The sequence below is a fragment of the Coenobita brevimanus genome, chromosome 51, assembly GCF_032717465.1.
Source record: "Coenobita brevimanus isolate Jiangsu-jjx chromosome 51, ASM3271746v2, whole genome shotgun sequence".
Taxonomy (NCBI): Eukaryota; Metazoa; Arthropoda; class Malacostraca; order Decapoda; family Coenobitidae; genus Coenobita; species Coenobita brevimanus.
This window is the reverse complement of record NC_137004.1, coordinates 38,422,682-38,445,994: the sequence shown is the minus strand read 5'-3', so window position 1 is coordinate 38,445,994 and position 23,313 is coordinate 38,422,682. Positions and strand designations below refer to the sequence as shown.

Sequence of the window (23,313 nt, the reverse complement as noted above, 5' to 3'; positions counted from 1 at the left end):
AAGCTCAGTTTACAAAATGACACTTATATATACTGTAATCAAAAGGCTCCCATATTGTAATGTCTTTGTAGCATATCACGCGGAATGAGTACTTTCACGAGTAAAATATGTTGTGGGGTGTTTTACTTTGAGTCAAAAATTAAAAAAAAAATTAAGCACTGGCTACTTTTTCAAAGCCTACCCCACATCAGAGCCGGACGACAGAAGCAAACCTAGTGGCATATTTCTGAAACAGGATCTGCTGAAGTGTCTAAGTCTTTCACACCTCTTCTCTACATGGTGTAATAAATAGTTTCCTGGTTAATAAGAAATCATTGGCTTGTCATGCCATGTAGTCACCTGAAGACTGCACTACATTGTGAGCAGACGATGAACACCTCCACCTACCGCTGTTGGTAAACACAACAGACTTTTAAGATTGGTTATTACATCTCTGAGCGCATGGGCTCCAGATGTGCAGAACCATAGGTCAATACTTCAGACCTGTGCATAGAGGGATCAGTGTACCGTATTTCAGACCCTGAAAATTTAAAACTTGTATAGTCATGCATATATTCAATGCCTTAGAAAATTAGGAATCTTTCCAGAGGGAGATCCTGGTTAAAGAGGGGGGACTTGAGGGTGTGTTTATAATTCACATGTCTGAAAAGGGTGATTGGCTGATTTTGTTGGTGTAGCTTTTTTGTCTTAACTGTATTCTACCGAGTACAGGTAATATTTGAGCTGGTCTGCTGCTTGTTTTGAGTTCTGGAGTGTTATTATGCTACATCCATCCATCATCCAATCCTACATTGCCCCATGAGGAGTGTAGGAGCCTGGGGCTAGGCAGTTGGTCCCAACATTTAAGATGAGAGTGACCAGCCTCACTCATCCCTGAGTGGCATTACATGAGCAATAAACCCCAACCATCCCTTGGATATAAACCTTCACCGGTTCAATCCGACTGGAGCGCAATAATTACCCACTAAATCACCAGGCGCCAAAATTTGGTTATATGGTTACCACCCAGCATAGTAAATGGCTTCCTCGTGTACAGGAAACCAATTGGCTTGTCACTCAGTGTAGAGTCACCCACAGGCAAAAGGAAAGGAAAGAATGAAGAAAGACAGAAGAGGGAGTATAAAGTTACCCGTAGGCAGAAGGATAAGGAAAGAATGAAGGAATGGAAGACAGAAGAGGATGGAAGGAAAGAAGGCTGGAATACACCCGACAGCAGCACTACATCAAGTGAGTGGATGGTGAGTGCCCCCACCTACCACATTTTACATAATTAGAATAAAGATAAGACAAAGGACACATTTAATAGCTACTCTACCCCTGCTGTATTATGAGGAAAAAAATAATGCAATTATTCTCTGGCTGTTGCTGTTGAACCCGTTTGTTTGGTCTAGCAGACCTGTTGACCACTGGTAAGCAACTGCCTCTATAGGTTACCCTACAGTCTGTACACCATGAAGGGAACTGCCACCCCCGTGGTTGACATCTCACCACCACAGGACCAGGTTGAGAATCTTTCCCAAAGATATACAGGAAAATGTGTGGTGATGTGGCTCAATCACAGTGCTACCAGACATACATGCCTAAACAGTGTTTAATTTAATGGTTATGCACTTAACCCTTCCATGGCTGTCGGTCTGGAATTTTATGTGCACCCCTGGCCACTTTCTGAAGTTTCGAAATTTTTTTCCCCTTGCCATATTGAAGAGGATGTTCCAATGCACCCGGCAGTGCAAATTTCAGCTTCCTAGACCCATCCTGTGGCATGCAATCCAACGCAGAAGTTGCGTAAATTTAGGCAGCTGATACTAGTTACACGTAAGTATTGCAGTGATGCAACATCGCACTTTTTTGTTTTTACAAAAAACATTGTCAATGGTGCTAAAAAGGTGTGAAATAACTATATATGTGTATTTTGAAGTTTTTCAGTACATAATATGCGAGGTTTGAATGTTAAAAAATCTATTATGAATTTATTTTGCATTTTTCGGTTTATTGTGTTTATGGTAGTATCAACTTACTTTTGTAGTATGGGTGGTGGAGTTTGTTGGAAAAGGGACGCGAGAGTGTTTGTTTTCAAACCCAAATGAAATAAGCATCATCCCTTGAGTGTACAGCCAGGACAGTGAGGGATGAAATGCAAGACGACCTGCCATTCACACCTTGCACGAACTGATTAGCAGGAAAGGAAAAGGAGGCCTTTCCACCCATGAAAGCATCACATGAACTCAGAAAACTTTCCTGTTATGCTTGTAAAAGGCAAAGAATATGTAAAAGGATTCAAAACAGTGCAACAAACCTGAGCATATAAATAAATATACTAATCAAAAATTAATTATTACTTTCATGTAATTTCTTGTTTTTGCCTGTGTTTATTAATAATCATAAATAGCGTGGTTGTGTATGTTTTGCAAGGGAGGAGAAAGATGATATTTTCTGTCTGGGTCGAGATAATGGGTGTAACTATGTGCGTTTAGGCATGGCCATGTGTGAAAAAATCGTACATCCACTCATCACAGCAGCAGGTGGTGAACTGACAAATGAGGCGTGAGGCCGTGAAGTGAAGGTCAGTCTCATGTTCCAGATGTTCATTCACTTCCCAAAAGTTTTCACAGTTTTCTACAAGTTGCACTGCATCGAATGATCCAAACCAGTGCAACAAATATGAGCAAATAGGTAAAGATACCAAGACAAAAATGTATTTTTCTCTAATTAGCATGTCTTTTTTGTGCCTGTATTTATTCATAATCATAAACAGGGTGGTTGTGTGTGTTTCACATGAGAGGACAAAGATGATATTTGCTGTCTGGGTTGAGATAATGGGTGTAGTAGTGCTTGTTTTAGGCAATGCCGCAAGTGAAAAAATCGAAAATCCACTCATCACAGCAGCAAGCTCTGTGCTGCTTGATGGGATGTATGCGAGTGCAGTGTAGGTCAGCCTAAAGACGTTCAGAACGTTCGTTCACTTCCCCCCAAATTTTTTTTTTTTTTTTTTTTTTTTTTTTTTCTATAAGCCACACTCATATGATGCCTGCGGCCATTTATCAGCTAAACGTCATTCGACGCCAGCAGCCACGGATGGGTTAAATGACATCTTGATCACAGGCTGCCACAGTGCACCTAACTGACCAAAGCTCTATACTGTCCTGTGTCAACATTTTGGTTCATTTATAAAGGCTTTGACATGCTTGCATGCATCAGTCTTGGTCACCTGACTGGCAGCTCTCCACATTCCTCAATCTTTAGCAGCCATGTTGTTCAGTCCCCTGAGGTCACTTTATATTACCTCACCCCATGTCTTTTTTTGGTTTAACTCTTGCAATTTCTACCCTCAATGTATACAACACTCCCCCCACACCCAGCTGTAATTCTCCATCCTGACATGCAAAACCATGTCAACCTACCCCTCCTCATCATAAAATTAATACGCTCATGTCCCATCCAACCTCTCAACTCTTCATTCACAATCCTAACCCCCTTTAGCCTGTCATTCAAGGACCCTACACATTTTATTCCACCAGGATGAAGGTATGTAGCCAACTAAATGCACTCACACACACACACACACACACACACACACACACACACACACACACACCTCCAACGCAACCCAGACACACACCCTAGTGCTCTGCCCTGCCCTATGTCATTTGAGGTGCTGTGTTCATTACCAGGCCAAGTGCCAAAACTACAAAACGCCAGAAAATGTGTTTAAAGTCTGGCGATTTTTAAACTTTGATATCTCTGTAACCACTTGTGTTATTTTGATTTTTTTTTTTTATGTAGCTTATGGTATTTCCTTTACTGCAATAACCTCTATTTTGCGCTATGTCATTAATCATGATGATATCGTGTGAAGAAGTAAAATTTTGCCCCCCACTGCAGGACCGATCGGCTACGAAAATATTTTATCCTACAAATAACTACAGAAATACATCATAAGAGGTCAATAAAATACTAGCATAATGTCTCAGGAGTGTCATACTGTGGAATATAATCAAAGTTCTATGACATAAGTATTATTATTTTCACAATAATAGCAGTTTAAAGGTCGGAAACTTTGTGCGTCTTTTACTCAGAGTTTTTAATCACCAATAAACACGAACTACCGTGAACCGGGGTGAATTCGGACACGGGGTGGTTTCGGACGAAATTTGCATAAAAAGATTAAATGCTACGCAGCTGCTAAACGAAGAAAGATATCGTATATATTTAAACGGGATAATGTTGCATAGGTTTTGTAAAATGTTATGTATAATTATCTTTTTAAAATATTATGTTCCACTGGTGAATATATTGTAATAAAGACAATGCTATTTTTTGGTGAAAAAATGAATACGGGAAAACTTGGTCTGGTGTGAACGAATCATAACAAACCGCACGCTTATACACATTTAGAGGTTTACTTTAACGTCTAACTTGAAGATTGGAACAGAGAAAGGGTTAAAATCTGCATTTTAAATGTATGTAAACATGACATGAGTGAATGTGTACGCATTTTTGGGATTTAAAGGGGTAACTTCGGACAATGGATATTTAAAGGGTTGAGGTCAGACAGCATATCTAATTTGCTTTTTTTATATGTAATAAAACATATTTTGTACGATGTACACAGTCTGCATGCTTATCTTTGTTTTTGCTGCTAAGAAATATGATGTGAGAACACATATTAAGTTACCATATGGTACGGTACCGGTATGATATCCTTATAGTTCGTCTCCACTCCCTCCTCTTGTTCCTCATCTACTCACCCCTTCCATTCCTAACTCCTGTTTCTCCTTCCCAAGCTCCTTCACTCTTTAGCTCTTTCCTTCCCTATCTTCTGTTCCTCCATTCCAAGTTCCCTTTAATTAGGCATTTAAATAGCCGGCACGCTTTAAACCGTCCGGTCAGTCAGTCACAATCGTGCCTTTAACCTGCGCATAGCGTGGGAATGTACTCCCTATAATGTATATGTATAATCAACTAAACTGGGGTTGTAAGTCAATGGAAAATTTATTTTTTCATCTATTTTTGCTATATATCACTACTATTTACTTGTAATTTTTCTGTATTTTTTTGTATTTTTTTCAGCAATTTTTTTAAAAGTCGCGCAGTGTCCGAAGACCCCCCAGAACTGTCCAAACATTCAGCTGAGCTACTAGGGGCCCATTTCAGTGCATTTCTAATGAGTGTCCGGGGTCACCCTAAGGCAGTCCGAAGTCTCCCCAGTCCGGGGTGACCTCGGACACCTATAAAATATTTTACTACGTCTAGATGGAGATACTGAGATTATCTGGCTGTTAGATACTTACAGGTTATTGGCTCACGTACGTATGTAATACTTAACATCAGTATTTTGGCCAAAATAAATTGTGTCAGGATGAAATAACCTTCAAAATCGTACGAAGTCACCCCGGTTCACGGTACTTCACAAACATCAAGAAAATCGTAATAAATTATTATATTGCTGATAATAATAAAAAAGTAAGACAGCACTCAAATGTCTGAGGACATTATTAGAATACCCCTGTAACCTGAATGATAAAAAATGAAAATGGATCCTGAAAAAAAATGCTACGAGTACCAGTAACTTCACAAACACAATGGCAATAACAACAGTGATAATGGTTAAAAAATATTATAACAATAATGAGAAAGCAACCTTAAGGCGGGTGAGAGAACAGTATTGTCCCTTCTCCTCTCCCCTTCACAGCTGCTGGTGGGAGTAGTGTCAGGTGTCAGCTTATTGGCTAGCTGCAGTGCAACCTGACTATTTGATTGGCCAGCTTCAAGGGGGGTAAGGAAAGGGGCTGGGATATAACCCAGTAATGCTCTCACATTCACTTCAACACCACGGGGAGTCGACACAAGGAACATAAACAGGCTGAACTCAGGAAAAGCGACCATACAGCTGGAAGAATTCTGGACCCAGTCGCCCGCCTTGAGCACTAGTGCGAAACCAGACTTTTTTTTTTGCTGTGTGGCATGACGGTGCAACACACATCTACTTAACCAGGATTTTGACCCCTTTGTAGGTTGTTTCTTAGCACTTTTTTACTTCCAACGTATAGAGGGATGGATTAGCTACTTCTTCGTGCATGTAGGTGCTTTGTGGCCATTTTGGCACTTAGCCTGGTAATGAACTCGGCGCCTCATACTTACAGCTATTCCTGCATGACACTAGAACGCATCTGACTAGATGCACACCAAAGAACCTCAGACATACCACCAATACCCCCCACCACTCAATATACCTTCCACAAAGGTTGGATCCCAGTCCTGAAAAAGGTACCGTACTAGAACTCAAGTGTTTAAAATGTTGCGGACACAATAGATTTAGCCACTCTTCTGCGAGCAGCAAATATTAATTCCTGCTAGAGGCAGACCGAAAAAGGCCTGGGGCAAGGTCATATAGTGACTCAAGGGACTCAACAGGGAGGCTGCCAGTAATCGAGCTGCATGGTGAGCCGCCACTAGCTGACCAAGGCCAACACACGCAAGCATGCTGGAGCCTTTATAAATGATACGTAATGATGTGATACAAAATTAATATCTGAATAAAGAAACAAAATATGAACCACACTGGCCAAACCAGTTAGGTGTCCAGTCTTACCTTTCATATAGAATACAGGTCTCCCTCGTTTTACGCTATCGTTTTTATGATATTTCGCATTTACGATCCTTCTTCTTTAGTACCAAGTGTTCATTTTACAATTGAGCTCCCTCGCATTTACAACTGGGCATGTGGAAATCCCGCGAGGCCAGGAGGAGGCTGGCAAAGCAAACAACAATTTCCAGCTTCTTCAAACCCACTGCTGGTCCATCTGCCTCTGCTACCACTGAGTCATCCAGCCCTGCCACCCAAACCTCCACCACCTCTCAATCTCCTGAGTCATCCACCCCTGCCATCCAAACCTCCACCATCCCTGCTTCCTCCCTCTCCACCTCTTGTGTTGACGAGTGATGGGCTTTGGCCCAGGATGACTCCTAGCCTCGGAGGAGACATTAAGGCATTACGTCCTCCAGCCTCGGGGGGGACCGACTAAAGGTGGACGGAGCTACAGTAGAGTAGGAGGGTAAATAACAGTACAGTACAGTACAGCTGTATTTCATGTTGTTTTTGCTATTTCATGTCTTTATGTTTGCAAATGTACATACATATATGATTCAGATGCACTACAATACATAAACCATCATCATTATTATTGCATATTAGATCACTTGTATGGGTCTTCAGTTCCTTATACACGAGTCCAGGAAAGCATCCCTATTTTTCCCATTAAATCTTAATTTCACATTACGATATTTCGGTTTACGATTGCCTTTCTAGGAACGCACACCAATCGTAAAACGAGGGAGACCTGCATATACCTCACCACATTGCTACCGTCTCTCAAAGCTCCCCCTACAAATCACTTACTTTCTTATGATTCATTGTTAATGGTTCTCTTATTTTTTTTATCTTGCATTTTTTTTTGCTATTAACATTCTGGATCAGCACTCTACAAACTCCAACATTCTTGAACTAATGAACTTATTTTTAAGGTATGCATGAAAGATCTGGCTATCTGTTAGGTTAGATTTTGTGAGTTTTTCCCATGCTAGTTCCACAGTTTACCAAAGCCGGATAAATTCAAACAATCCAAAATATTAAATTTTTCAGTAGACTGCCACATTCAGAGGATATGTAAGATAATTCTGAAATGAACAAATCACACCAAAGTACACTTAAGATTAAACAATATAATTAACAGATATCTACACTACATGGCAAGCGAAGATCAGCATGTAGCCTACTATAAAGCTTACCTTATCCCTGAGGACACCTAATATGTGAAGAAAAGTGGAACGATGATTGTTCCACTTTAATGACAGAAGCTCCTCCATGTTAATCTGAAATAAATACATTTTATAATTCAGTATAGTCCTGTACTGTATATACATTACGAACAATCATAAAATTTCATTTTGTAAAATTATATACACATATACAAGTCATCCCTGCTATAACGATGAGATGCATGTGAGAAACCCATCGTTGGGCCGTGGCATCGTTAAACAAGGATGTTATAACATACAAAGTATAGGGATGCCATGGGGAGCCTCGGGATAACCCCTTCCCAACCAAGTCCAAACCCACCCAAATTAGTCCAAAAACAAGTTTCGAACTCAATTAAGGTATATCCCAAACAACTTTAAAGCAAGCTAAGCCTAAAAGCAGTTTACAACTCACCTAAACCCAAAAACACAATCTGAAAATCGCCAAAAATAAGTCTGGAAAAAATCAACCTTAGCATACTGGACCCAAAAATGACAAGTGTTCACCCCACCTATGATTCAAACACATTAATCCAAGTCTAGAAACATTTTAAAGCTAAATCAAACTAAACAAAATGTAAGTCTAAAATATCATCAATATCAATTCAAAACAACAAAACCTATCACACAACCAGGGAGTGACCATCGTTCGGCAGGGAAGAATTAATTTTTTATATATCACCAATGTGGGGTATCAATTATAAAGGGGGATTGTATAGCAGGGTATACGTGTGTGTGTGTGTGTGTGTGTGTGTGTGTGTATATATATATATATATATATATATATATATATATATATATATATATATATACAGGGTGTCCCTGGAGGTAAGTCAAAAACTTTGAGAAATGACAGATGAGGGAATTCTAAGCAAAAAATGTTATACGAACATGTGTCCAAATCTCAACTGTTACGGAGCTACAATTACTGATGACCTTACGGGCAAAAATGGTCTCCACATAATTCACCCATAAGGTCATCATTAATTGTAGATCCGTAACGGTGGAGATTTGGACACATCTATCTATCCATCTATCTATTGCCAGACGCCTCAATCCCGTTTGGGGTGGCCACAAACAAATCGCCTCCAAGTCGCCCTGTCCCCCGCCATTTCACTGCCCTGCTCCCAACTCACACCCCCCTCTCTCATATACCTCTCCACCCCATCCCTCCATCTCATCCTCGGCCTCCCCCTCCCTCTTCCTCCCTCCACCTCACTCACATACACTCTCTTCATCAGTCTTTCACCCTCCATCCTCTCCACATGGCCAAACCACCTCAGTGCGTTCCTCATACAATATTTTTTCCTTAGAATTCGCTCCTCTATCATTTCCCAAAGTTTTTGACTTAACTCCCAGGACACCCTGTATATGGTATATCTATCTATCTATCTATTGCCAGACACCATAATCCCACAAAGGGTGGCCATTTGATACTGAGTTAGTTGTTTTACAGGGAGGGGCACCAACCCACTTGTTGACATGTAGGGAGCACGTATGGTTTGGTTATATGGTTACCACCCAGCGTTGTAAATGGTTTCTTGGCTTACAGGAAACCATTTGGCTTGTCACTAAATGTAAAGCCACTTGTAAAGGAAAGAAAAGGAATAAGAAGTGACAGGAAAGACAGGAGAAATAGGAAGTGAGGAGGGCAGGCACAGAAAAAGAATGATAAAAGCTAAGGAAGTGGACAGCACTACATCAAGTGAGTGGATGATGGTCGCCACCATCTACCACAATATTATATATATATGTATGTATATATATATATATATATATATATATATATATATATATATATACACAGTCGGTGCAATGGAAGTCTGGACCCTCTAATTCGCACCATATATTTGGTAGGGTCCAAGAAATATTGTAGGAAAATTCCTGTATAGTGGATTTTTTTCTGGTGGTTTCTGGCGACTTTACAGGCTTACCACCACGTGCTGTGAGTGTATGAGCTCAGTGCCATCCTGACTGTGGATGGGAAAGAATGTCAGATTTTCTCGTCCTGCAACTAGGCGACTCAATAAAGAATATTTCGTGTTTAATCACTGAACTGTCATCTGACCTACCATGGAGTACATAATATTAATCTTAAATAAATATTAATAATTATGAAAAGCCTAGACAGTACATATTTCATGCACTGATGAAAACTGTGACATCAACAAGTCATGTGTTTATATTCGAGCAGTTCTAGAGAAAACGTTTTTAAAATAAAAAAAGATTTCCAAATAAATATTGGAATAAAAGCGAGATGAAAATAAGGAGCTCTGCAATCAGAAGAGTAACAAAACAACAAAACAACGCTATCACGATCGCATCATCGATTGATAAACCACGTGATTACATTTGGGTTCAAGGGAAAACGCTTTGAAAATACGAAGAAACTTCTAAATATATGTTGGAAAATAAGAGAAGAAAATGAAGGAGCTCAGCAACCAGAGCAGTAACATAAACGATATAAAGAGAGGCCATAAAAAAGGCTATCATGATCGCATCATCGATCTATAAATTATGTGTTTATATTAGAGTTGTTCAAGGGAAAACGCTTCAAAAATATAAAGGAATTTCTAATTAATGATGGAAAATAAGAGAGGAGAAAATAAAGGAGCTCAGCAACCAGAACAGTAACAAAAACAACATAAAGAGGGGCCACTGAAAAGGCTATCACAATCACATCATCGATCGCATTCCCCATCAAGAGAATTCATCAAAACATAAACGATTTTCTGTCACAACAATTCACACTTTGGATGAATCTGCATCATTCACACACTATTACTATGCATAACGTGCTTGTCACGGGACCCTCTAATGATGGGCTTGTTTACAATGCTGCTGTTTCCTCTCTACCGAGTTTGAATAAGACTCAGAGATCGCATTTTCCAGTGACCTAGACTGGGTACATGTCAGACTGGCACTGGCTTTATGCTTAGGTCTGCTTCTTTTACAGCCATTAGGCCATTTAGATTGGCTTTCAACTTTTTTCGGACTCATTTGGGTGGGTTTAGGACATGGCTGGGGGGAATTCCAAGGCTCAAAAACGCAGCCCTATACTGTACAGTACTGTACAGTACTTTACACGTTAAATCTATCCCACGATACAATACCCCGCCTAGCGATGAGTTTTTACTTGAAAAATTGCATAGTTAAACCAGGGCATGCCTGTGTAATATATATTGTATACATACATAAATATATAACATATATATATATATATATGTATATATATATATATATACATACATACATATATATAATATATATATATATATATATATATATATATATATATATGTGTGTGTGTGTGTGTGTGTGTGTGTGTGTGTGTGTACATTTATGGCAAATTTTCCTTTTCCAGGTAAATTAACAAGCAAAATGTGTCTTGAAAAGAATCATTATGTGACCCTAGCCATAATGTACAAGATTTGTCAGTGTCAGCTCAAGACTGGATGAATATCGTTGGCAGTACATCATCTCCTCTGTTTATGTCTGGCTGAACATCTCAGCCGACTTAAATAACACTTTTAACCCCTTAACCGCGGGGCGTCACTTTTGTGACGCTCAGGCGCAATGGATCATACCGCGAGGCGTCACTCTTGTGATTCTGTGTTATTATGAATTCTCCCGGGCTTACAAGTGGTGGCTTGTATCATCTATCAGTACTGCCAATGTCCAACACTAGTCAGCACTCCAAATCTCATCTGTACTCCCATCCAGTGTTGACAATTTAGCCATTTTTCCCCATTCCTGACTACCCTCCCTACCTCCCCTCCATTACCCTGTCCTCTCGCCTCCCCGGCCACGCTGCACTAAAGAAAATTTCCACCAGAATTATCCACTGATTTCATCCGTTGAAATAAGCTCTATGCCCTATTCTTATACAAAATAATATATACCAAAAAGAAATAAGGTAAGTGATAGTGCTATACACCTTGATTTGGCTAATTATCACCTGACAACATCTCACGTGCACTCGTTCGCTAGTTTCCCACGGAAATTTCCCCTTTGAAATATGCCGTATAATCTATTCTCGTAATAAAAATATATATAAGAAAGGAAGGGAGAAGCCTAAGTGACATTTACATTCACCTGGAACTACCTACTTTTTTCTGTATTTTCAGGATTTCCTACTAATCATTTTTTAGCATGTACTGCTACTGTCCACCAATAGTCAGCAATCCTAATCTCATCTGTACTCCCATCCATTGTTGACAATTTAGCCATATTCCCCCATTCTTGACTCCCCTCCCTACCTCCCCTCCAGTACCCTCTCACCCCTCCCTACCTCACCTCCTTTACCCTTTCCTATCGCCTGCCCAGCCACACTGGGCTAAAGCAAATCTCCCCCGGATTTTTCCACTGAGTTCATCCATTGAAATAAGCCCTATGCCCTATACTTATACAAAATAATATATACCAAAAAGAAATAAGGTAAGTGGTAGTGGTATATACCTGGAACTGGCTAATTATCGCCTGACAACACCTCACATGCACTTGTTCGCTAAATTTCCAAGGTAATTTCCCATTTGAATTATGCCTTGTAATCTATTTCCGTAATAAAAATATATATAAGAAAGGAAGGGAGAAGCCTAAGTGTCATTTACAATCACCTGGAACTACTTATTTCTTTATGTATTGCCGAGACTTCCTACCAATAATTTCTTAGCATGTAAGTTAGCAGCTGTCAGCCCCATTGTCACTGTCAACCCTTGCCTTCTCAGATAAGCCGTGCCATTCAGTTCCTTGTCCTCCTCTGTGGTCATAGCATATCGCACTCGCGCCCCGCCATTTCCGCCGCTTCTGCGCCCATTGCAACAGGCCCCGTGACCTCTACCCCCAGAAAAACTCGTGTGGGAAGCAGGAAAGGACTAAGTGACTCTGCTGTGGAACATGAACTAATGGCTGTACATATGATTGAACAGTGTAATATAGTTTTAGGTTACTGCAAGTAAATTTGAAGTGTAAATATTGAAAATACAATAGAAAATGTAAACAGAAATGTAAATAAGTAGTAATATAAGAATATGAATACAAATACTTGAGGTTATAACAGTGAAAGTGAATCCGTGGCTCTCTACATATTTTACTGAATGAAAAATTGAATGACTTCAGTGACAATAAACTAATACTACTGAAGGAAACTTATGGATAAAGACTGCAGATATATATGTGTTATATAATAACAGGAATATAAAGGGTGAGTGTTTGAATAATAAATGACAGAATACCAGCGACGAACTAGCGCAAGTGGGAAGGTCATACGCGCTAGTAATTTTCATTGCTTTCATAGTTTGTTTTTTTGGAGTATGGATTCCAAACTACTTGATAATCATAGAATCGTGTTTCTAGTGATAATATCAGGCTGTGGTAATCACATTACGGGTTGTCGGGAAGTGTAAAGTGGAGACTTTGTTACCCAACTTCAGAGGTCTCCACAAGTCCTACAGTACTCGACAAAGGCTCAACAAACATCCCAGGAGAAAGCTGAAGGTATGTGCCATATGCATATGTAATTTTAATATTCTAGGACTAATAACTGATTTTTGGCAAATATTTTTTGAGAGTCTGTCGGAGCCCGAATATGCCCCAAGGACATGCAAGACAGAGCAAAACAAGCCCGGGGTTAAAGAGATAAAAATAGAACTTTCAGGATCACGTTCTAAATCGTATTAATAAAAGTGTAAAGTACCTTTCATCAATGGTGGCAGGTGGTGGCAACCATCATCCACTAACGATGCAGTGCTGCCAACTTCTTCCTTCACCTTTATCATTCTTTTTCTGTGCCTGCCCCCTCTCTTCCTATTTCTCCCATCTTTCCTGTCACTTCTAAATGCTTTCCTTTCCTTTACAGGTGGCTTTACATTGAGTGACAAGCCAAATGGTTTCCTGTAAGCCAAGAAACCATTTCCAACGCTGGGTGGTAACCATTTAACCAAACCATACATGCTCCCTACATGTCAGCAAGGGGGTTGGTGGAGGGTTAGTGCTCCTCCCCGTAAAACAAATAACTCAAAGTCAAGTGGCCACCCCTTACGGGATTACGGCATCAGGCAATTGATAGATGGATAGACCTTTCATCGATATTTGAAATATATTAAGATAATAAACTACAAAAGAATGCACAAAAATTACAAAGGGATTTTTGAAGAGAGGGGTAAAAAAATTCCATCAATTTCCAATCATCTTGGCTGCCTGAAGGGAAGACCTTGCCCTTCAAGCAGCAAGGATTTTTTTTTTTTTTTAATACCAATTCAGCAAAGCATGTCCTTCCCATATATCTAAAAGGGAAGAAAAACTTTAAAAATATGGGCATTAATGTGTGGAACAAACGTCACACAAGAAAGTTGACTTAGAACTGTGCTGCAAATTCACTTTCATATTCCAAAGCAATTCAGCAAAGCATGTCCTTCCCATATATCTAAAAGGGAAGAAAAACTTTAAAAATATGGGCATTAATGTGTGGAACAAACATCACACAAGAAACTTGACTTAGAACTGTGCTGCAAATTCACTTTCATATTCCAAAGCAATCCAGTGTTATGGTTTTGTAAACATTTACTTAGTTCACCAATAAAACCTAACCTACCTAAGGAGTCACTAAGCCAGGTATTACAGTACTGCGCTAAGACAACCAGGTTAGTAAACCTCCAATTTTGTTTCTTTGGGGGCCACTACGGTACTTAACTCATATAAAGGTAAGAGTCCTAGAATAGGTTGGGTTAATTTTTTTGTTTGGTTGGGTTTGGATCTCGTTTTCCAGAGGTGTTGTCCGAAACGGCAAACTTACCTTAAGCTATAACCTACCCTTGGTATCTTGCAAGATACCGTATTTCTGGAGAATGTGGATATCATAAATGAATACACTAACACTACCACAGTTCGTTTAATCATATCATACGCTTTAACACACCTGTAAATAATGAGGTGCTCTCATAGTCTGTCCAGTAAATTATGTCTACGCCCAAAATGAGGTAATTACATCCTACCGTATTCCAGCACCGCCCTATAACAAACTAAAACATTCCCACGTCTATAAATCATTGTTACCAATTCAGTTCCATGCACTACGGCAATAATTGGTAAACCGCTAATGTAAAACCTAAAATGTATTGCAGAAATATCGACAATTATTTCCTCGCCAAGATGACCTCTATTCCCGACGCCACTACCCAAGCTCAACATTAACACCATCAATACACCATCCAACAACCCTCCCAGGTCACGATCAAACACTCCCGTTCCTCCTTGGTAACTATGGCAATTCAATCACACAACTGTAACTACCAATGAGCACTAACAAGGGAAAAATCACCCACCTTACAAGACTAGACAATAACCTCCATCACACCAAACGTTCGGCCATTTTCTCCTACGGCTTCCCTGGGCTCACAGTATTACCAACACCCAAGCTCAAACCTTGCTAAACTTGCTACATACTCATCTACAGTATTGACATTTTTATATGTGCACTTACACACATCTATCTATATAGTATTTACATGTATCATATTTGTATATTTGTGTCTCCATGTATGTCATTGATTTAATTTAAAAGATAATGATAATAATGGTAGTCAAATATCAAAGCATTGTCTGATATCATACTATTCTCTAAAGATGCATTTAAAGCATGGAAGTGTGTATATACCGTAAAAATTCAAATCTACAAAGTTGCAGTGCTTCAGGACGGCGAAAAAGAGTGAGAGTACTTAGATTTTCACCAAGAAGCTGCTGCTTGTGCAGGCTTTCGAACGTGAGATCTCCCCAGTCCCCACCGATGTGTGTGTGTAATTCACCTGGTCAGTCAGGATCACTTGATGGTCGTGATCGTCAGCTTATACCCTCCCGGAAGGGAGCTGAGAGCTCATATGGTCCGATCTAAGGGCAAGGCTGTGACCTTCACACACGCACACGCCCGTCCCCTTGCTCCAGGGGGACAGTAACCACCCACTTCGTCAGTGAAACTTTTCGCAACCTGAGCGAGGCGAGAACTCCCGTCCACCAGTTGGCAAGCGAGAACGTTACCACTGCACCAGCGAGCGGTGTGTTCTTACCTAATTGTATCTTTACAGGAATGAGTCAAGCTCGTACTGTCCCGTGTCTTAAACCATATTTATCGTACATATCTTTAAATTTGTGAATTGTTTTGGCACACACTATTTCATTCGGTAGTGCATTCCATTGATCAATTGCTCTGTTTGGGAAACTGAATTTCCTTACGTCTTTATCACATCTCTTCTTATGCAGTTTTTTGTAGTATCCTCTTGCTGATGCATTCCCATATGTTAAGTAATCATTTATGTCTATTTTCTCCTTCCCTAATATGCATTTATATAGCATTATCATATCACCTCTTTTCCTTCTCTCCTGTAGTGTTGGTAGATTCAGTTTATTTAATCTTTCTTTAGCTTAGATCCCTTAAGCTTGGTATCCATCTTGTAGCGGCCCTTTGAACTTTTTCAATCTTGTCTATGTGTTTTTTGAGATGAGGACTCCAGACTACTGATGCATACTCCAGGGTTGGTCTGATGAATGATGTTATCCTTCTTAGCATGTCTTCATTTATGTATGTGAATGCTATTCTCACATTTGCAAGCAGTGTTGGTGGAAGATTAGTGCCCCTCCCTGTAAAACAATTAACTCTAAGCCCTTGGCCACCCCGTTTGGGATACATGGCGTCTGGCAATGAATGAATGAATGTATACATGTTCCGTACCTTCTCACTGATGTGGTCAGCCGGAGATAGTCTGTTATTGATAATCACACCTAGGCCCTTCTCTCTTTCTGATGTGTGTAGGGTTTTATTTCCTAACGTATAATCCCAATCACGTCTTTTTCCACTTTTACCAAACATGATTACATGACACTTGTCCACATTGAATTCCATTTTGCCATGTATTACTCCATTCATGAAGTTTATTTAATTCTTCTTGTAGCTCTTTACAAGAGTCTGTGTATTCTCCTTTGTATTTTTGCATCATCTGCAAACATATTTAGATAGCTTTCATTTCCAGTGTTACTGTTTATATCATTTATATACACTAAAAACATGATTGGTGCCAGCACTGAACCCTGTGGTACTCCACTAGTCACTTCTTTCCATGATGAGTAGTTTCCCCTTAGTACTGTTCTCATTTCTCTTTTTATGAGAAAATCTTGCATCCAACAAAACAGTTTGCCTCGAATTCCTCCTTGATGGTACAGTTTTCATAAAAGTCTTTGGTGTGGTACTGTGTGTGTGTGTGTGTGTGTGTGTATGAACACACCTTCAGCAAACGTTATACACAGTCACTGTTTATAAAGTTGTGCATGCCCTTAAAACAAATAAAATAAAAGTGGGTCTTGTCACACGTTTAAGAAATAATAGATAATATAATATCTTCCCTCCTAGATTCCTGTATATCATTGTTTTGGTTATCTGTGTGATTGAACCAGAACATAATACCAAAGTCTTATATATTCAACGAGCATCTTTTTTCCTTAACAATATTCAACGAGCACCTCTTCCATAGCGGTTTATACTTCATCTATCTATCTATCTATTACCAGACGCCTCAATCCCGTTTGGGGTGGCCACAAACAAATCGCCTCCAAGTCGCCCTGTCCCCCGCCATTTCACTGCCCTGCTCCCAACTCACATCCCCCTCTCTCATATACCTCTCCACCTCATCACTCCATCTCATCCTCGGCCTCCCCCTTCCTCTTCCCCCCTCCACCTCACTCACATACACTCTCTTCGTCAGTCTTTCACCCTCCATCCTCTACACATGGCCATACAACCTCAGTGTGTTCCTCATAACGCTTCCTATCACATCCACACCCACACCACAACGCTCCTTTATATCCTCATTCGTCAGCCTGTCTCTCCATGTGACTCCATAGGCTCCTCTTAAATAACTCATTTCCACTGCTCTCACTCTTGACTTGTGTCCTTCCAACAACGTCCAAGCTTCACTTCCATACGTTAGAGTTGGTATCACAATATTGTCATGTAGTAACTTTTTCACTTCCATGCTCACTTCCCTGTTTCTTATCACTGCTTTCAAAGAACCAGCAACCTTTCTTCCCTGCTGTACCCTTTCAAGCTCTTCACCCTCTAAACCTCCATCCTTACTCATCACACTACCCAAGTACTTAAACGTACTCACATTTTCCAGTTCCTCACCATCCACCCTCGCTGTACATTCACTGACTTCACCTCTCTCAAAGACCATCAATTTACTCTTCCCTACATTCACCTTTAGATTCCGTTTCTTACACACTCTCCCAAACTCATCCACCAAGCCTTGCAACTCTCCTTCGTCTTCACTCAACAACACAGTATCATCTGTAAACAACAGTACAGGGAGTTTCCAAACACTATCCTCTCTCACCAGGGCCACTCCAACATCCACTACCCTACCTTGTACCTCTTCTATTACCCCATCCATGTACAGATTGAACAACCATGGAGACATGACACATCCCTGTTTCAACCCAACTTTCAAAATGAAAAATTCACTTAGTTCACCATCCGCACGCACTGCAGCCTTCGCACCATAGTACATACTCTTCACAGCATTCAACAACTTCCCATCTACTCCATGTATTCTTAACACTTTCCACAATCCTTGTCTATCCACCCTGTCATATGCTTTCTCCAAATCCATGAAAGCTGCATACAACTTCTTTCCCTTCTCTAGAAACTTTTCCACTAAAGATCTAAGAATGAATATCTGATCTACACAACCTCTTCCCTTCCTAAAGCCTCCCTGTTCTTCTCCAACTAATTTCTCTGTTCTTTCTCTAACTCTGTCAGTAAGTATCCTACCATACACTTTTCCTATTATACTAGGAAGACAAATGCCCCTATGATTACCACACACTTCTTTTTCCCCTTTTCCTTTGTACAAGGGAATAATTATACCTGACTTCCAATCCTCCGGTACTCTACCTTCCTCCCAGGCCAATCTGCACATCTTCCACATCCATTCTACTACTATCTCTCCCCCATGCTTCAGCATTTCACCACACATTTCATCAATTCCTGGGGCTTTCCCCGATTTAACTTTCTTCATTGCTTCCACAACTTCTATCCTACTGATTTCTTCCTGTCTTCTCACCTCCCTCATTCTCCCAGCCATTCCCCAGCCACTTATACTCGCATTACTTCCATCCTCTATGTTCAACAATTCCTTAAAGTGTTCTCTCCATCTGCTCACTTTTTCTCCCTTCTCCGCTAGTAATCTACCATTTTTATCTTTCACTCCCCTGCTAACTTCACTTCCACCCTGTCTTACTCTTTTCACCTCTTTCCAGAACATTTTCTTACAGTCCCTCCACTTTACACTCAAATTCCTTCCAAATTCCTCATCCACTCTCTTCTTACTCTCGCTTACTAATCTTTTCACCTCTTTCTTTCTACATATAGTTCTCTCTTCCGCCTCTCAACTTCTTCCACGCCCCTATTTCTCATCCATTCATTGTATGCGCTCTTCTTTTGTGCCACAGCCTGTCTCACCTTTTTAGTCCACCACGCTGTTCCTTGCACCCCCCTCCGTCTTCTCTTCCTTCCACACACCACATCACATGCTGCACATATTTCTTCTGTAAATATCCTACGCTTACCTTCCACGTCTCCCATCTGCTCCAATTCATATTTGCCCAATCGTTCCTCCACTTCTCTCTTATACTCTGCCTTTTTCTCATCCTCTTGTAACCTTTCCACTCTCCTTGCAACTACTCCTTCCTCTCGTCTTTCCGTTCTTCTATTCCTCCATCTTACTTGAATCCTAATTCTGGCCACCACCAAGTAGTGGTCAGAAAGTCCACTCCTCCAACCTCTATAAGCCCTTGCATCCATTACACATCTTCGCATCCTTTCTTCCACACACACATAATCAATCATTGCCTTCCTTTCATTCAGTTCACCACCCACCCTTCTCATCACTCGCCATGTATACCTGTGGATCATTTTATGCCTGAAGAGGGTATTGGCTATCACCAACCCCCTCCCAGCACAAATGTCCACTAACGCACTCCCATTCTCATCTATCTCAGCAGGCACACCCCACTCACCAACTATTCCATCCACCTTCACATTCCCAACTTTACCATTCATTTCACCGATCAAAAACACTCTCTCAGTCCTTCCAAACTTTTCCATGCACACTTCTACATTTGTCCAGAACTCTTCTCTCACTCTTCTAGCACGATCTTGCGTTGGCGCATACACACACACACAATCGCCCACATTTGTATTCCAACTTTCAACTTTACCCACACAATCCTTGACCCAACTGATCCATACTGTCTTATGCTTTTCTTCCATCTTTTACTCACAACTATACATACTCCTTCCTTTTCCCTCTCATTCTCATCTACTCCTGCACATATACCCCATCCATATTCCCATTCTCTCACACTTTCTCCTCTCCATTTTGTTTATACTTCATACAGCACATTAATACTTTCTTGTGTGTACTTGAGCATCGATACTGTTAACCAAAATTTTTTTTATTAACCTGCCACATACAGTAATATATATATAATCATCTCATCTCTCATCTCATCAGCCGTTTGAGTGTCCAGTGCAGGACCGGCCTATCCCGACCGAAGTCGGGACGATACAGCCAATGTATCTCTACCAAGTGGCTTAGGCTGTCTGGTAGAGATTGTATGTAGGGTGAGAAGTGCTTGTAAGTGTAATTGTAGAGTTGGAGTATATATATATATTAAAATGCTGAATAGTCTTACTGAGGCAGCCCAACACCCCCAGAAGGAGCCTATGGAGGGGCGAATAGACCGCCAACAGTGATAAGTGCCGCGGCCCCAGTGAACGGAACTCCACAGCCTTTTTTTCTCTTCCCTTTTCCTTTTCTTTTTCCTTCTTCCATTATGACATGTTGACGATACAAGGGCTCCTTTTTATGCCTGTGTGTGTGGGAGGGTGGGGTAAAAGAGAGGTGGGGCGGGGGTGGATTATAAGCGGGGAATTCCTGAAGGGGAAAAGGGGGGACATAACCAAACAGGTCAGGTGTAATATTATTCGTCTGACCTCATCTGTGTCGGTCCGGAAGGGAACATTCCCACCAGGGACCTCATTACAGGATCTAGCTTGTACGTACTACACACCTTCACTATGGTTGAAATTCTCGAATTTTGGATACACATGGCTTCAATAATCTTTCGTTTCCGAAAGCCATGACTTTTGTACAGTAGAAGGCTACCTTGCCAGTAAATTCTGTGGTTAGCTTCACAAACATGATTAAATATTGCATTATTCTAATTACATGTTTTTTATGGCATACTTGTGTTCCTTGATCCGTGTTTCCAAACTCTGACCTGTTTTTTCCAGGCAAACCATAGTTCACAATATTTGCAACGAATTTTGTATATACTTGCTTCTGAACATGTTGTACATTTGTTCTTTACTAACATTGATCTGGTGGTGGAGGTATAAATGCTATATTTGCGTCACTACTGTAACCTATTTTTTTATATTGAAGTCTGCAACATAAAGCAAATTGAGGAAAAGTTCCTTTTCTGTGGTGAGCTTTTTAGGTATATACGTAGTAAGATTACCTAACATTAAGGTATGCTTTTTTAGTAACCATTTGGGATATCTTAAGCTTTAACAGATTTCCCAAATAAGATTATTTTCTTCTTGTACATGTTCTGTACTGCAAATTCTAAGGCCCTAACTAGGAACATTGATGAGATAACAATTTTGTGGCAGATTGATGATACGAAAAATAATGAATGAACAAGTTACAACTGGTTGGTTTCCTATACACCTTAAAGTGAATGATTTTTCTTCATCACCAGTACATCAAGAAAAGAAAGAACACCCCGGTTCCCCCACTCAACTTTAAATTTAATGGAGGGAGCAAGATTATATAGGTGTGTAAAAAAAAAAAAATCATCAAAAGTACCAAGTGCTGAAGGCCAGAATGAAAATACGTCATTCTTATCAATTTATTATAAAATTAGTTCCCATTCTTATAAAATTATTATATCTGTTATGCAGCGTATTCTGAGTCCCGACTTCTTGGGCACAGGTACGGTGCAACCTTGGATTCTTTGTCCTCGACCGGGTCAGTCACAGGCAAGGAAGGAAAGTCCAAACACCAATGGTCATAAGGCACACTTATATATTAACAATAGACAATTACACACATACAATCTGTGATCAAAACCGTGAAACATAAAATAACCAGATAATCTCAGAAGGCTGGCTCTTAAAATAAATACTTCCACCTAGTTCAGCAAGTTTGACCTTTACACAATATTCTACCTTTCTTGACCTGGAGTAATTCCCACACAGTGTCACAGGTATGGTTCACACGATACACCAGATGCACTAGGTCTCAGGCATATGACAAAGACAGTCATGTATATCTCAATATACCCACACGCGCGACATAGACGGCCGTGTATACTCAAATCCTTATATATAGACTACAGTCGCGTAACATAAACGGTTTCCTATGCTAGTTATATGCATCCGCGTGACGTGGACGATACCCTAGCTATCCTTATGCTTCGTGCGCGTTACAGAGGACGAGAGAATATTGCACGTAGGATCTATCCGCGCGTGAGGGACTCAGGAGGGGGGAGAGGGGGAGGGGAATGGTAATATAGGATTTCTGACAGGGCAGGTGACTGGGGGGGTATATCACTTGGGGTTCGGTACAGCGGGGCAACACATGGGGGGAGGGGAGAGAGAGAGAGGGCACTGGTGCTATCGGTCCGTATGTAACACTGCAGGGGGGGAGAGTCACACTTGGGGGCAACCCGTGGCTTAGCATCACGCAGTCCATGCGTACGGTTATAGGTATGAGAGTTCACAATACCACACGAGGGGGGGACAACACTGGAGGAGCACGAGGGGGGGGTGCACTGAGGGTGAGAGAGAGAAAGGGGCTAGTTCACTGGGGTGGGGCTCATGAACACTAGGGGACACACAACCTCAGAGACTCTTACTCACGGTACTGGCGGAGAGGAGGGCACGAGTCATGGGCGGCAGGAGGCCCTATGCCGGGAACCTCAGGTGGCGGCCAGGCGTTGGAGGTGGGCCATCCAGAGTGTAATCCAGGGGCAGATCACCTGTGGGGTCACCATGAGTCCTGGAAGAGTTGGTGGGTGGCGTGGTGCGCAGCTCCCTTGCCGTGGAGGCCCTGCAGGAGGTGGGGCTCTCGGGGCTGGGGCCAAAGAGGGCCAAGAGGCGCGCTGGTGCTGGCCTCTAGCCATCGTCAGGGTCCTGGGGAGGACTTGGAGAGGCCCAGGCCGAGGGTCGGCTGTAGCGAGGGCAGAGCCCTGGCTGGGCTACTGTCACGTCTGGCAGGGGCAGCCGTCAGGGGAGACTGCGGCCACCTGCGCCAAGGGAAGTCTGGCGGCTGCAGCAGGCATCGGGGGAGGCCTGTTGGCTCCTGGGGCTGCGGCCTCGTCTGCAGGAGGAGGCCATCAGGGATGGATTGCAGCCTTTTGCTCCAGCGGAGTCCGGCAGTGCCTGGGGAGGAAGGGGCTGCA

The 23,313-nt window shown here is 41.3% G+C and overlaps 1 protein-coding gene across 10 annotated transcripts in view; it reads right to left on the bottom strand.

The window, feature by feature from the left end:
* The window catches only part of LOC145400268 (uncharacterized), a 213,305-nt gene extending 198,117 nt beyond the window's left edge, over positions 1-15,188 (bottom strand). For all 10 annotated transcript variants that reach the window (XM_080272823.1, XM_080272817.1, XM_080272818.1 and 7 more), the window contains exons 1-2: positions 15,120-15,188; positions 7,789-7,872 (exon numbers count right to left, since the gene is read on the bottom strand). In XM_080272823.1, the coding sequence (XP_080128949.1) occupies positions 7,789-7,866 (78 nt within the window). In that variant the 5' untranslated portion in view covers positions 7,867-7,872; positions 15,120-15,188. The remainder of the gene's footprint in view (positions 1-7,788; positions 7,873-15,119) is intronic.
* Between the last annotated feature and the right edge of the window lie 8,125 nt (positions 15,189-23,313).